The sequence below is a fragment of the Rhinoraja longicauda genome, chromosome 1, assembly GCF_053455715.1.
Source record: "Rhinoraja longicauda isolate Sanriku21f chromosome 1, sRhiLon1.1, whole genome shotgun sequence".
Lineage (NCBI taxonomy): Eukaryota > Metazoa > Chordata > Chondrichthyes > Rajiformes > Arhynchobatidae > Rhinoraja > Rhinoraja longicauda.
This window is the reverse complement of record NC_135953.1, coordinates 37,184,651-37,198,862: the sequence shown is the minus strand read 5'-3', so window position 1 is coordinate 37,198,862 and position 14,212 is coordinate 37,184,651. Positions and strand designations below refer to the sequence as shown.

Below are 14,212 nucleotides of genomic sequence, written 5' to 3'. Positions count from 1 at the left end.
CCAAAGCATAGAGAAACAATTTCATGATCATTCAGTGCTGGTGTTCCTGTTACAAAGTTGATACATTAGTATAGATGTTCATCTTGTAAATGGAAAGGATGAGAAGAATTACTGTGTAAAGTTTGTATTCTGGAAATAAGGAACATACACAAGGCTTATACAAATAGAAGGCATTACCTCCTGCAATTTGTTTTCATTTATAGACAATAGGTGGAGTAGGCCATTCAGCCCTTCGAGCCAGCACTGCCATTCAATGTGATCATGGCTGATCATATAGTTTGAATTTCCTTCTAAACACAACTTAATGTTCTAGATCACATCTAGAATGTTTTATTTTTAAGAATAATTTTTTATATCCTCGTTGCTTTTGAAGTCATTTTACTTTTGATTGTTATTTACTGGATGAGGAAATCCGTTTGAGCCGTCTTGTGTCTTCTATTTTGGCATGATCAAGTAGTTAAAACCAGTTTTAAATTGATTCCAGGATTTTTGCTTCCATCATATCGGTAAATTATGTATTAAATGCCTCTGACAAAATAAACACTTTTTCCAGTCTGAACTTCTACTATTTGATGTTTTTCTTGTCATAAGGAATAGGAGTAGAATTAGGCCACTTGGCCCATCAAGTTTACTCTGCCATTCAATCATGGGTGATCTATCTCTCCCTCCTAACCCCATTCTCCTGCCTTCTCCCCATAACCACTGACATCTGTACTAATCAAGGATTAGTGTTGCATATACTATATTGAGATTCTCTTCACCCCATTCATTGTGATTTTTTTAAATGATTTTAGTTGATTTATGTGTTTGACAATCTTATGTACAAGGCCTGGTTTTGCTCTTATTTAATGAACAAAATAAGGGAAATTTGTTCATTTTTTTCCCTACATTAAAAATTTCAGAAGAGGAATAATCCAATTATTGACCATTTCCATTTGATACTATAACCCCATAATCCCCTTATCTCTTCTCAAAGAACTACCTTTTGGCATTAAAATCTGTTACTTTCAGTCAATGGTTGTGTCAAATCTGATGAACATTCAACAGAGGAATTTGTGATAAAACCTGGCTTTGTAAGTGTGCACAGGAGACGACCGTGCCAAAATGTTGTATTCACCAAATGAACTGCTTGAAGTTCTTTAATTTCCCTGCATCTTTGAACACATATCTGTTTGGTTTGGTTCTTCAAGCGGATTGAAAATTTAAGGAGACCCATCAGAAAGGTCTTGTCCAAACCATGGCACCACAAAGTGAGGCTAAAACAATTATTTTGCAAGATGTTTTAATTTCTATCAATATAGTTTTGATCTCTGACACCATTTTTTGAACTGGAAAATTAAAATTGATTGGCTATTCCCGTAAAATGAAGAGTAATGAAAACCCTGCATATTTCATAACAAAACCAGCATTTTTATTTGCATTTTATTAGTAGATGCAAAGACAAAGTAATCTATAGCAAAGAAGACAACACAAAATGCTTCAGATACCTACAGGAAAGAAAATTAATTGTAGAGAATAAACAGAAAATTTCAAGGTCTTGCAACTGGAAATTGGAGCAATTGTTATTTTAGTGCACTGTATTGGTTTTCAATTCTCTATTTAATATAATTCTCTATTACCATTGCCTTACATCATGTAAACGTGTTTGTCAAGTGAAAAATCCAGGACTGCAAAAAAATAAATAGGCAAAGATCCAGCAAACATAGCATTAATATTGGGTGTTTTAAAGCAAAATTCAGGAAATCTTTGACCACAATTTTTTAAAATAGAAAAGTTGAGAAAACTTGATCAAACTCAGCATATAATAGAACGTTTACAACTACAATAAAAAAAACCTCAATGCAAACTCCTGGAGAATGCCGTGTACTCAAGGCTTGTAAAAACTGCCAAAGAAAAAAATTTAAGGACTAACATATTTAAGAATCAAAAAGCAGTAGATTACACACACCCCATTTCCCCTCCCCCACCCTAGAAGAAGAATAATTCACCACATAGTTAAGATTTTTTTTTTATCAAGAGGTGCACACTATTGTGACAGGAGCAGCTTAACCTTGGCAGTCCATTTTACTACTGAGTGCTACATCTCCATATTTACCCACTCACCCTCTTCCCAAAACATAATCAAATTACTGGGCTTACATAGGCTTCCATGACACGAAGGGCTTAAGAATCAGATGTGGACAATTTGTTTTGAAGAGACAGCAGATCCAGTTATCATATAGTGGGATTATAGAACGGAGGTTTCAATCTGTTGAGGTCCAATCAAAAGGAGCATTTCACAACCCATGCAGCGGGTGACAAGTTCTGGCCTGGGCTGTGCTAGGCTGGTGTCGCTCCTTCTCCGGCCTGTGGACGTCATGACTCTTCATTTCCAGAGTCCTCATCATCATAGCAGTCAGCATCTTCTTCTTCTTCCTCTTCCTCATCTATATCATCATCATATAAATCATCATAAAGCAAGTCTGAACTGTTGTCATTAGAAGGCACTTTGGTCTTGATGCAATATTCAGCCAGTGTGGTTGGAACTTTCACCCCATCTTTTTCAGCTTCGGCCTTGGTTGAGAGCACTTGTTTCCTAACAAGGGTAATAATAACAACATGATAAATAATGGGCCTGTGGACGTGGTCTGTGCTGAACTTTAATTGCACTGAAGTAAACATTAACAGCATCTTTATATCAAACTCATTGATTGACAGAACCTCGGGTCTTTTCCAAACTACTGGCTCACTGTCATTCAGGTTATGTACACCAGTTTAGAGCCAGAGCATTTCATACCAAAATGCTCTGGCTCTCACCTTAGGGATATGGGGAGAAGGCAGGAATGGGGTACTGATTGTGCATGATCAGCCATGATCACCGTCAATGGCAGTGCTGGCTCGAATGGCCTACTCCTACACCTATTGTCTATTGCAGATCTTGTTTTATATTCCCATACTATTGCAGCGGTTTCTCAATGAACCCCATTGAATTCTGATAATTTTGAAGATTGGTTGGGTTATTTGTCAACCGCACGAACTGAACAGGATATAAAGCAGATTTATGCAGTATATTTACAATTCAATTAAGTACTGACAATATTCATCCTTTAAATGACATCAATAGGGCAAAAATTATGTCACTATGCTGCAGAATGCAGACGAAGCTTCTGCACATGAATCAGCTTTGAACTCTCTTCAAGACTGATGCACTGTTCTCAGGGATTAGTGCAGAGACTTTAATCAAACTCCAAACAGGGCCTGAACAAGGTTCTGGCAACTTCATTTTCATATTCCAGCCCTGTTGAGACAAGGGCAGCATTCCTACTAGCCCTGTTGATTTGTAGAAATTACAACGAGGCAACCCAAAGCTGTCATGGTAGCTGAAGTTACCACACAAACTTGTTAGATAAAGGAGGTGGGGTCTGGGTAAGAAAGAAAAATCAACCTTCACACCTTGCATGTAAACGGTAAAATACTGATTAAGGGATGTATGTTTTCTTACCTGTGAAAATTCTCTTAAGTTTTCCATGATGCCAAAGGACACCATTAACAATGACAACCATTACAATCAAGAGGAAAGGTGTATTAAGGTCTGAAGAATTACAAGAATTAGCACCAGTTGTGTACGTGGACATTATTCATCCTTCAAATGATGTTATCACTTAAAATTCAGTCACTAAGCTGCAGAATGCAGGCAAAGCTTGTGCACATGCAGAGGCTAAGCTCTAAATCACTTTTGAACAAATAACATGAAATAGAAGCAAGGGACCATTTTCGTTTTGCCTGCTCTGCCATTCCTTGAGATCACGGAGAATTTTCTATCTTAGCATTACTTTCCAATTCCCTTAACATCTAGCTATTAATTTGTTCATTGAACATGCTTTATTTTGCTGCACAACACTTCTTCCTGACCAGAAATTGGAAAAATGCACAATTACACGTATCTTAAGAGCAAACTTATAAGGAAGACAGATATCGACTATGAAAATCAACAGTTTCAGTCCAGCACATTGTCTTTCACTGACTGAGAAAGAGTATTTCACCATCTAAACTTCAAACCTGGCACAAAGCTCATAATCCAGCAAACAGCAATGCCATCCACCGTCTTGTACACATTGGGGTCTTGGGGGTACTGTTGAGACACTACCAATGTTATCTCCGCAAAATCCTTTCCATTCACAGGCAAGGTAAGTGAACCAACATTATTCTCCCTAAGCCAACATCTTCACATTGCAGCCCTGACTATCAGTCAGTTGGTTCTGATAAACAGGCCACACAATTTGGCTGTCCAACACCAGGCCCCTAAAACATTATTTAGTGGACCGAGGAGTTGTTTCACAGATGTTCTCAAAGCCTCCATGATGAACTACAACAACTTCACCAACTGAGGAACAAGGTCGCTGAAGAGTGGTAGTACAAGCAGATAAGGTGGTAAAGAAGGCATATGGTATGCTTGATTTCAGTCTATGCCCTGGCTTACACATCCACTGAGGTTTGGTATAAGTTTATAAAACATTGGTTAGGCCACAGTTGAAATATTAGGTGTATTTCTTGTCACCACAGGAAGGAAATGATTGCACTGGAGAGGGAACAGGAGATCTGGATGTTGCCATGGATGGAATGTTTCAGATGAAGAAAGACAGGGTAGGTTGAGCTTGGTTTCCATGGAACTGATGCTCTACAATGCTGAGAACTATATTCTGCTCTCTGCCCTTTTCCTCTATTACATTTTGACTTGATTTTCTTTATCTAAGGTACATCCAATCTGTTTGGATAGCATATAAAACAAAGCCTTTCACTGTAACTTGGTACATGTGACAGTCATAAACTTAAACCTAATTCCAATTAACTTATTAGAAGATGAACTGTGGTGAAATGATACAAAAGTGGGTGGTTTTGCAGATAGTGAAGATGGTTGTGAAAGATTGCAGCAGGATCTGGATCGATTGGCCAGGTGGGCAGTGGAATGGTTGATGGAATTTAATATAGAGAAGTGTGAGGTGTTGCATTTTGAGACGTCTAACAAGGGCAGGACCTACACAGTGAATGGTAGGCCTCTGGGGAGTGTTGTAGAGCAGAGGGATCTAGGAGTGCTTGAAGGTCGAGTCGCAGGTAGATAAGGTGGTCAAAAAGGATTTTGGCACATTGGCCTTCATCATTCAGAGTATAGAAGTTGGGAGGTCATGTTGCAGTTGTGTAGGACGTTGGTGAGACCATATTTAGAATATAGGAAAGATATAGGAAAGATATTGCCAAGCTTGAAAGGGTTCAGCAAAGATTTACGAGGATGTTGCCAGGACTAGGTCCCAATGTCCTAGGGGGAGTGTTTGCTAGTGCTGTCGGGGAGGATTTAAACTAATGTGGCAGGGGATGGGAGCTGGAGCAGAGAGACAGAGGGGTGTAAAATGAGGGTAGAAGCAACAGGTAGCAAGGTGAAAAGTAAAAGTGGCAGGCAGACAAATCCAGGGCAAAAATCAAAAAGGGCCACTTTTCAACATAATCGTAAGAGAGTTGTAAAAACAAGCCTGAAGGCTTTGTGTCTCAATGCAAGGAGTATACGTAATAAGGTGGATGAATTAAATGTGGAGATAGTTATTAATGATTATGATATAGTTGGGATTACGGAGACATGGCTCCAGGGTGACCAAGGCTGGGAGCTCAACATCCAGGGATATTCTATATTCAGGCGGGATTACATCCAGGGATATTCTATATTCAGGCGGGATAGACAGAAAGGAAAAGGAGGTGGGGTAGCGTTACTGGTTAGAGAGGAGATTAAAGCAGTGGAAAGGAAGGACATTAGCTTGGAGGAAGTGGAATCGATATGGGTAGAGCTACGAAACACTAAGGGGCAGAAAACGCTAGTGGGAGTTGTGTACAGGCCACCTAACAGCAGTAGGGAGGTTGGGGATGGCATCAAGCAGGAAATTAGAAATGCATGCACTAAAGACGCAGCAGTTATAATGGGTGACTTCAATCTACATATAGATTGGGTGAACCAAACTGGCAGGGGTGCTGAGGAAGAGGATTTCTTGGAATGTTTGAGAGATGGTTTTCTAAACCAACATGTCGAGGAACCAACGAGAGAACAGGCCATTCTAGACTGGGTATTGAGTAATGAGGAAGGGTTAGTTAGCAGTCTTGTTGTGCGAGGCCCCTTGGGCAAGAGTGATCATAATATGGTAGAGTTCTTCATTAGGATGGAGTGACAACGTCGATACAGAAACAAGTGTTCTGAACTTAAAGAAAGGTAACTTTGAGGGTATGAGGCGTGAATTGTCCAAGATAGACTGGCGATTGATGCTGAAGGGGTTGACGGTGGACATGCAATGGAAGGCATTTAAAGGTCGCATGGATGAACTACAACAAGTGTTCATCCCAGTTTGGCAAAAGAACAAACCAGGAAAGGTAGTGCATCCGTGGCTAACAAGGGAAATCAAGGATAGTATTAAAACAAAAGATGAAGCATACAGATTAGCCAGAAAAAGTAGCATACCAGAGGACTGGGAGAAATTCAGAGTCCAGCAGAGGAGGACAAAGGGCTTAATTAGGAAAGGGAAAATAGATTATGAGGGAAAACTGGCAAGGAACATAAAAACAGACTGCAAAAGCTTTTATAGATATGTCAAGAGAAAAAGATTAGTTAAGGCAAATGTAGGTCCCTTGCAGTCGGAAACAGGTGAATTGATCATAGGGAACAAGGAGATGGCAGACCAATTGAACAAATACTTTGGTTCTGTCTTCACTAAGGAAGACATAAACCGTCTGCCGGAAATAGCGGGGGACCGGGGGTCTAAAGAGATGGAGGAACTGAGGGAAATCCAGGTTAGTCGGGAAGTGGTGTTAGGTAAATTAAATGGATTAAAGGCAGATAAATCCCCAGGGCCAGATAGGCTGCATCCCAGAGTGCTTAAGGAAGTAGCCTCAGAAATAGTGGATGCATTAGTGATAATTTTTCAAAACTCTTTAGATTCTGGAGTAGTTCCTGAGGACTGGAGGGTATCTAATGTAATCCCACTTTTTAAAAAGGGAGGGAGAGAGAAAACGGGGAATTATAGACCAGTTAGCCTAACATCAGTAGTGGGGAAAATGCTAGAGTCAGTTATTAAAGATGTGATAGCATTACATTTGGAAAGTGGTGAAATCATCGGACAAAGTCAGCATGGATTTACCAAAGGCAAATCATGTCTGACGAATCTTATAGAATTTTTCGAGGATGTAACTAGTAGAGTGGATAAGGGAGAACCAGTCGATGTGTTATATCTGGACTTTCAGAAGGCCTTCGACAAGGTCCCACATAGGAGATTGGTGTACAAACTTAAAGCACACGGTATTGAGGGTTCAGTGTTGAGGTGGATATAAAATTGGTTGGCGGACAGGAAGCAAAGAGTAGGAATAAACGGGTCCTTTTCGGAATGGCAGGCAGTGACTAGTGGGGTACCGCAAGGCTCAGTGCTGGGACCCCAGTTATTTACAGTGTAGATTAATGATTTGGACGAGGGAATTGAATGCAACATCTCTAAGTTTGCGGATGACACGAAGCTGGGTGGCAGTGTTAGCTGCGAGGAGGATGCTAGGAGGCTGCAGAGTGACATGGATAGATTAGGCGAGTGGGCAAATGCATGGCAGATGCAATATAATGTGGATAAATGTGAGGTTATCCACTTTGGCGGCAAGAACAGGAAAGCAGAGTATTACCTGAATGGTGACCGATTGGGAGAAGGGGAGATGCAACGTGACCTGGGTGTCATGGTGCACCAGTCATTGAAAGCAAGCATGCAGGTGCAGCAGGCAGTGAAGAAAGTGAATGGTATGTTGGCATTCATAGCAAGAGGATTTGAGTTTAGGAGCAGGGAGGTTCTGCTGCAGTTGTACAGGGCCTTGGTGAGACCGCACCTGGAGTATTGTGTGCAGTTTTGGTCTCCTAACCTGAGGAAAGACGTTCTTGCCTTAGAGGGAGTACAGAGAAGGTTCACCAGATTGATCCCTGGGATGGCGGGACTTACATATGAGGAAAGACTAGATAGACTGGGCTTGTACTCACTGGAATTTAGAAGACTGAGGGGGGATCTTATAGAAACATATAAAATTCTTAAGGGGTTGGAGAGGCTAGATGCGGGAAGATTGTTCCCGATGTTGGGGGAGTCCAGAACCAGGGGTCACAGCTTAAGGATAAGGGGGAAGTCTTTTAGGACCGAGATGAGAAAACATTTCTTCACACAGAGAGTGGTGAGTCTGTGGAATTCTCTGCCACAGAAGGTAGTTGAGGCCAGTTCATTGGCTATATTTAAGAGGGAGTTAGATGTGGCCCTTTTTGCTAAAGGGATCAGGGGGTATGGAGAGAAGGCAGGTACAGGCTACTGAGTTGAATGATCAGCCATGATCATATTGAATGGCGGTGCAGGCTCGAAGGGCCGAATGGCCTACTCCTGCACCTATTTTCTATGTTTCTATGTTTCTACTAGATGGTGTGAGCTTTCGGGAGAGGTTGAGTAGGCTGGGTTTCTATTCCTTGGAGCACAGGAGGATGAGGGGTGATCTTATAGAGGTGTATAAAATCATGAGAGGAATAGATCGGGTAGATGCGCAGAGTCTTGTGCCCAGAGTAGGGCAATCGAGAACCAGATGATATAGGTTCAAGGTGAAGGGAAAAGCATTTAATAGGAATCTGAGGGGTAACTTTTTCTCACAAAGGGTGGTGGGTGTATGGAACATACTGTCAGAGGATGTAGTTGAGGCTGAGACTATCCCAAGGCTTAAGAAACAGTTAGACAGGTACATGTATAGGACAGGTTTGGAGGGATATGGACCAAGCGCAGGCAGGTGGGACTAGTGTAGCTGGGACATGTTGGACATGGTGTGGGAAAGTTGGGCCGAGGGGCCTGTTTCCCCACTGTATCACTATATGACTCTCAGATCAAGAAGAACAGGACCACCTCACTCCCACCTCCATAAATTACCACAAACTGGTAATAGATTTTCATTAACTGGAAAAGGATCGTATTTCCTCAAAACTTAAGTGAATTCAGCTCATTTTTTATCCTAGAGATTCCATAATTGTGATAATCATGTTCAGCAAATAAGATTCAATTTACTTTTCAAAGTATTTATCACAGGGACATTTCAAAACATTAAAAATAGGTTCACTGAACTATTTTTAACATTCAACTAACGTATTTGACTTCAAAGCAGTCTAAATACATAAGGCTCGGTCGGGCATAATAAATGACTGAATGACCCGAGTGTGTAGGTGTCTCCTTATTGAATAGATGTTTGGAAATTAATTGTTGTATGTAGGTGTATAAAATAAGGATCATACTTGTATGCATAATAATGCATTATGTGTTTAATTTCCTTTTAAGTAAATGATTCAAAACAGCCGCACAACTGAATTTCCAGGTGGGTTCTATTTTAAATTGGTTGGATCTACATTTACAAATTTTCCAAAACCCAATATCAGGTAAATAGGTACAAGGAAGGCATGTGATTGAATAGCAGATCACTATTATGCAGCTTTTGGTTCTTCATACGATCTAGAGAAATATTCTAGCTCTTGGGTGTGGTGCTATGCATGGAGTGGGGTGGAGTAGAAATTCCACTTTAAGTCTGCAGAAATGATCTTACCTGATGATTTCAGCATATTCTTTGTCCTTCCCTTTGCTATCTCTCCATTTTCTGAACATGACTGAAGCATCCACATTTGCTGGTGAGAATGTGTTTGGTTCATTCAATAAAGAGATGACGCTTAAAAGTATAGTCCTGAAGAATTTAGTTACAATAAAGCATTTTTCGTTATTTCCAGTAAAATCTGATTTTTATTACCACAAAAACAGCATATTTTGTATATTTCTAACTTAATTATTTCCTAATTAACACTGTTCTTGTTAGCATCGCCATTACTACCAGACAAAATTGACAATTATTGACCATCATTGCAAAAGGTTAAGAATCGGGGCAATAATATTTTGTAAACGGCCTAATGTTAACACACTTGGAGTACCGTGTGGACCTCAGGTCTTATTACCCAAGGATAGAGTTGACTAAATAGAGAGTTCACCAGACTGATTCTTAAGATGGGGAGACTGTTGATTGAGGAGATGTTTGAGATGTCAAATAGAGCAGTATTCACGAGTTCCGAAGAATGAGAGGAAATCTCAGTGAAACATCTGGAGTCTTTCATGTTGATAGGCTGAATGCTGGCTGGGGACTGGGTCCAGAGGCACAGTCTTGGTCCTGGTAAAGACATTTAGGAACAAGGAGACTGTGGTTAACCCAAAGGGAACAGAGTTTGTGGTATTTAAACCAGCATCTGCAGTTCTTTCCTGCAGAGTTTGTGGTATTCTCTCCAGCACAGTGGCACACCTAGTTGAGCCACTGCTTCCCAGTGCCAAATACCTGGATTCAATCCTGACCTTGGGTATGGTCTGTGTGGAGTTTGCATGTGCAACCCTAGTGCGTAGGCGAGTGGTAGAATTTGTGGGGAGTTGTGTGGAGAATTAAAAGGAATTAATGTAGGATTAGCATTAACAGGATGATTAGGAAAATAACCAGATGCTGGTTCAAATTGAAGGTAGACACAAAATGCTGGAGTAACTCAGCGGGTCAGGCAGCATCTCAGGAGAGAAGGAATGGGTGACGTTTCGGGTCGAGACCCTTCTTCAGACTGAAGGGTCTCGACCCGAAACGTCACCCATTCCTTCTCTCCTGAGATGCTGCCTGACCCGCTGAGTTACTCCAGCATTTTGTGTCTAACAACAGTTGGATGATGGTCAGAACTGATCTGATAGGCCATAGGCCCTGTTTCCGAGCTATATCTCCATAATTCTATGATTCAAAAGGTAACGAATATATCTGAGGGGGAGAATTAATAGTTAGACACAAAAGGCATTAAAGATTAAGGTAATAATATAGGATCAAACTATTAAGAGGATTGGCCGAGTCTCTTACATCGAGGAGCAGTCACTATGAGCCTAAACACCACCTCCTAGTTTTCTGGTTCGATCTTCCACTCACTGCAGGTATGCAGTTAAATGGAAATCCTGAAATCACTATTGCTGCACCAGGTTGTATCATTGCAGTATTTGTTGATGAAAATTGTGCAGTGACATGAACTCTGGCTGATTATTTACAAATGAGACAGTAAATATGAATGTGAAAGGTCAGAGATAGTGCAATCAAGATTTAACTATGTAATAAGTAGTAAATCAGGGAATATCCTTAGCAATGGGAAAATAACCTTACAGGTATCAGGTCACGTTTCTTAAGGAAATTTATATTCCAGATTTTATTACGTTTTTATGCTTTGCCATGACTATTTTTATTTTGCTTTTGATATGATATGTAATTGTTTCGTAAGTTCTTTTTTGCAGCCTATGTACATAAATGAGATTTTTCATTTTGATCAGTTGAAGAGTCTCAATGCTGTTTCTCTGCTGAAGATCTTTTGAAGAAGTTGACATGCTAAATTAGATACCCAATTATTACAAACCTCCACTGACATGATTAGTAAGGGTGTCAAGGGTTGTGGGGAGAAAGCAGGAGAATGGGGTTGAGAGGGAAAGATAGATCAGCTATGATTGATTGATGGTGTAGACTTAATGGACTGAATGGCCTAATTTTACTCCTTTAACTTATGACATGCCCTCTGTATCCAGGCAATTAGTTGCAGAGTGAACAGCAAAAGTTACTAAAAAGCTCATTATAAAATATAGACCAAATGTGTTGTGTAACAAGTCAAACAAATCTCCTGTCTACATAATAGTAGAATAAATCATCCTATTTCAGGGGATACTTCTTATCATTAACACACAATAATTTCAAGATCTGTATTGAGAATTTTTTGTTTGTCTTCCTTTTTCAAAAACAAAAGTTTTGTAAAAGTCACTGTGATTTTTAAAACTAATCTAACCAACTTTGAATTCTCGACCATCAAGTATAACCTACCTGACGTTTTGAGTCGGATTCCACCTCTCAGATGGGAGTTCACCACTCTGGGGATCATCCACGGGTGGGTGGAGTATTGAAATGCAAACATCTCCATTCTAAAAGCAGAAAGTGTCCTGATCACCAACAATAATTTAAACAACAATAAGACAATACAAGTCAGATTTTTTTTTCCCCCTCATAGAAATGGATGCATTTTGGATATATAATATAAAGGGCACACAGTGGTGCAGTGGTAGAGTTGCTGCCCATCCAGCGCCAGAGACCCAGGTTCAATTCTGTCTATGGCTGGTGTATGTACAGTCTTTGTACGTCCTCCGCGAGACCGCACGAGTTTTCTCCGGATGCCTTGGGACTTCCTTGGAAATTAAATTTCAAAATGGTAAATGTTAAAACAAATTGAGGAATCTTAAAATTCATGTTTTCGACTCAGACAGGTGATACTATGACTTTAAATTCACAGTATGGTTTACAGCACAGGTGTATTCAGCCCATCACTACTCACCATGCCTTGCTAGCCCTTTTCCAAAGCCTTGCAAATTCTTCCTTATCATTTATTTATTCAATTCCCTCTTGAAGGCCACGATGAAACCTGCCTTAGTGGCTGGGATTCCAGATTTCAAACACATGCAGCACATTTAAAAAAATCCTCGTGTCACTCTTAATCCCTGCACCATAAAATGTTATACCTGTGAACTCCACTCAAGGAAACGGCTTCCTACTTTCACATTTGATATAGTTCTAATGAGTCTCCCCTCGCCAAAGAAAACAGCCCCTTTGCAACTACAGATCTTAATTCGACAAGCAACTATCGTAAATCTTTTCTACATCCTCTCTATGACCATGACCTCCCTATAATGAGGCAAGCAGAAGTGTACACAATCCTCCAGTTGTGAATGCGGCCAGGATTTTATATGTTCAGAGTCTGGGACATAGACAAGGCCACCTTTTGTTTTCCATGAATTTTATTGAATATCATGGTACACTACTTCAGAGAACTGTTCAGTCAATCCCCTTGGTTTGGGAACGGAGCCATGGAGAAATTACTTAAGGCAAGTTTTCATCCCTGTTAATCAGCTGCGTTAACGGCGTAGTATAGGAGCAAAGAGGTCCTTCTACAGTTGTACCGGGCCCTGGTGAGACCGCACCTGGAGTACTGTGTGCAGTTTTGGTCTCCAAATTTGAGGAAGGATATTCTTGCTATTGAGGGCGTGCAGCGTAGGTTCACTAGGTTAATTCCCGGAATGGCGGGACTGTCGTATGTTCAAAGGCTGGAGCAATTAGGCTTGTATACACTGGAATTTAGAAGGATGAGGGGGGGATCTTATTGAAACATATAAGATAATTAGGGGATTGGACACATTAGAGGCAGGAAACATGTTCCCAATGTTGGGGGAGTCTAGAACAAGGGGCCACAGTTTAAGAATAAGGGGTAGGCCATTTAGAACGGAGATGAGGAAAAACTTTTTCAGTCAGAGAGTGGTGAAGGTGTGGAATTCTCTGCCTCAGAAGGCAGTGGAGGCCAGTTCGTTGGATGCTTTCAAGAGAGAGCTGGATAGAGCTCTTAAGGATAGCGGAGTGAGGGGATATGGGGAGAAGGCAGGAACGGGGTACTGATTGAGAGTGATCAGCCATGATCGCATTGAATGGCGGTGCTGGCTCGAAGGGCTGAATGGCCTACTCCTGCACCTATTGTCTATTGTCTATAAACATTGTTGTTCTTTCAATTGACTCTCATTGCTAGCATTAACTATTCCAGTTTAACTTATTTCATCACACGACCATAACCATGCTCCTGCCATCATCATTAGACACTACCGTCTCACATCAATTAGAAGAAACCAGTTTGCTTCAGTCAAACAGCCTTTTTCTATCACTAATGCTTCTTTTAAACTAAAATTTAAGATCCAGATGATTCTTCCCCCACTAATTTACGACAATGTAAAGGAGTCAAGTATTTGGTTTCTCGAGCCTCCGTACGAATCCTCAAGCATATGAATCGTCATTGCTTACCCTTGGCTTTGACTGTCTTCTGTCAATAACTTCAATAAACAAACTGCGTTATAGGGTTTTACTGGTGTTGGTTTAAGTGGGGAATCTACTTTTTGTTTGGCTCTTCATTATATTTCTTCACAAGGGGCTGTATTTTTAATTATTCCGATGCCCCAGAAACATTGCTCTTTCTGCCTTATTAAATGTGATTTCCAATTTAAAGAGTTGTAACAAGTTTAGGGAAGAGGGGACTTCAGAATCTGGTACCTTCACAACTTAATAGTGATTGAATATGAAA

The 14,212-nt window shown here is 40.5% G+C and overlaps 1 protein-coding gene across 3 annotated transcripts in view; it reads right to left on the bottom strand.

Moving 5' to 3' along the window:
* Nucleotides 1–1,378: 1,378 nt before the first annotated feature.
* ube2r2 (ubiquitin-conjugating enzyme E2R 2) overlaps nt 1,379–14,212 on the bottom strand; it is an 86,481-nt gene continuing 73,647 nt past the window's right edge. For all 3 annotated transcript variants that reach the window (XM_078430844.1, XM_078430908.1, XM_078430982.1), the window contains 3 exons: nt 11,923–12,020; nt 9,604–9,738; nt 1,379–2,575 (listed from right to left, as the gene is read on the bottom strand). In XM_078430844.1, coding sequence (XP_078286970.1) covers nt 2,356–2,575; nt 9,604–9,738; nt 11,923–12,020 — 453 coding nt within the window. In that variant the 3' untranslated portion in view covers nt 1,379–2,355. The remainder of the gene's footprint in view (nt 2,576–9,603; nt 9,739–11,922; nt 12,021–14,212) is intronic.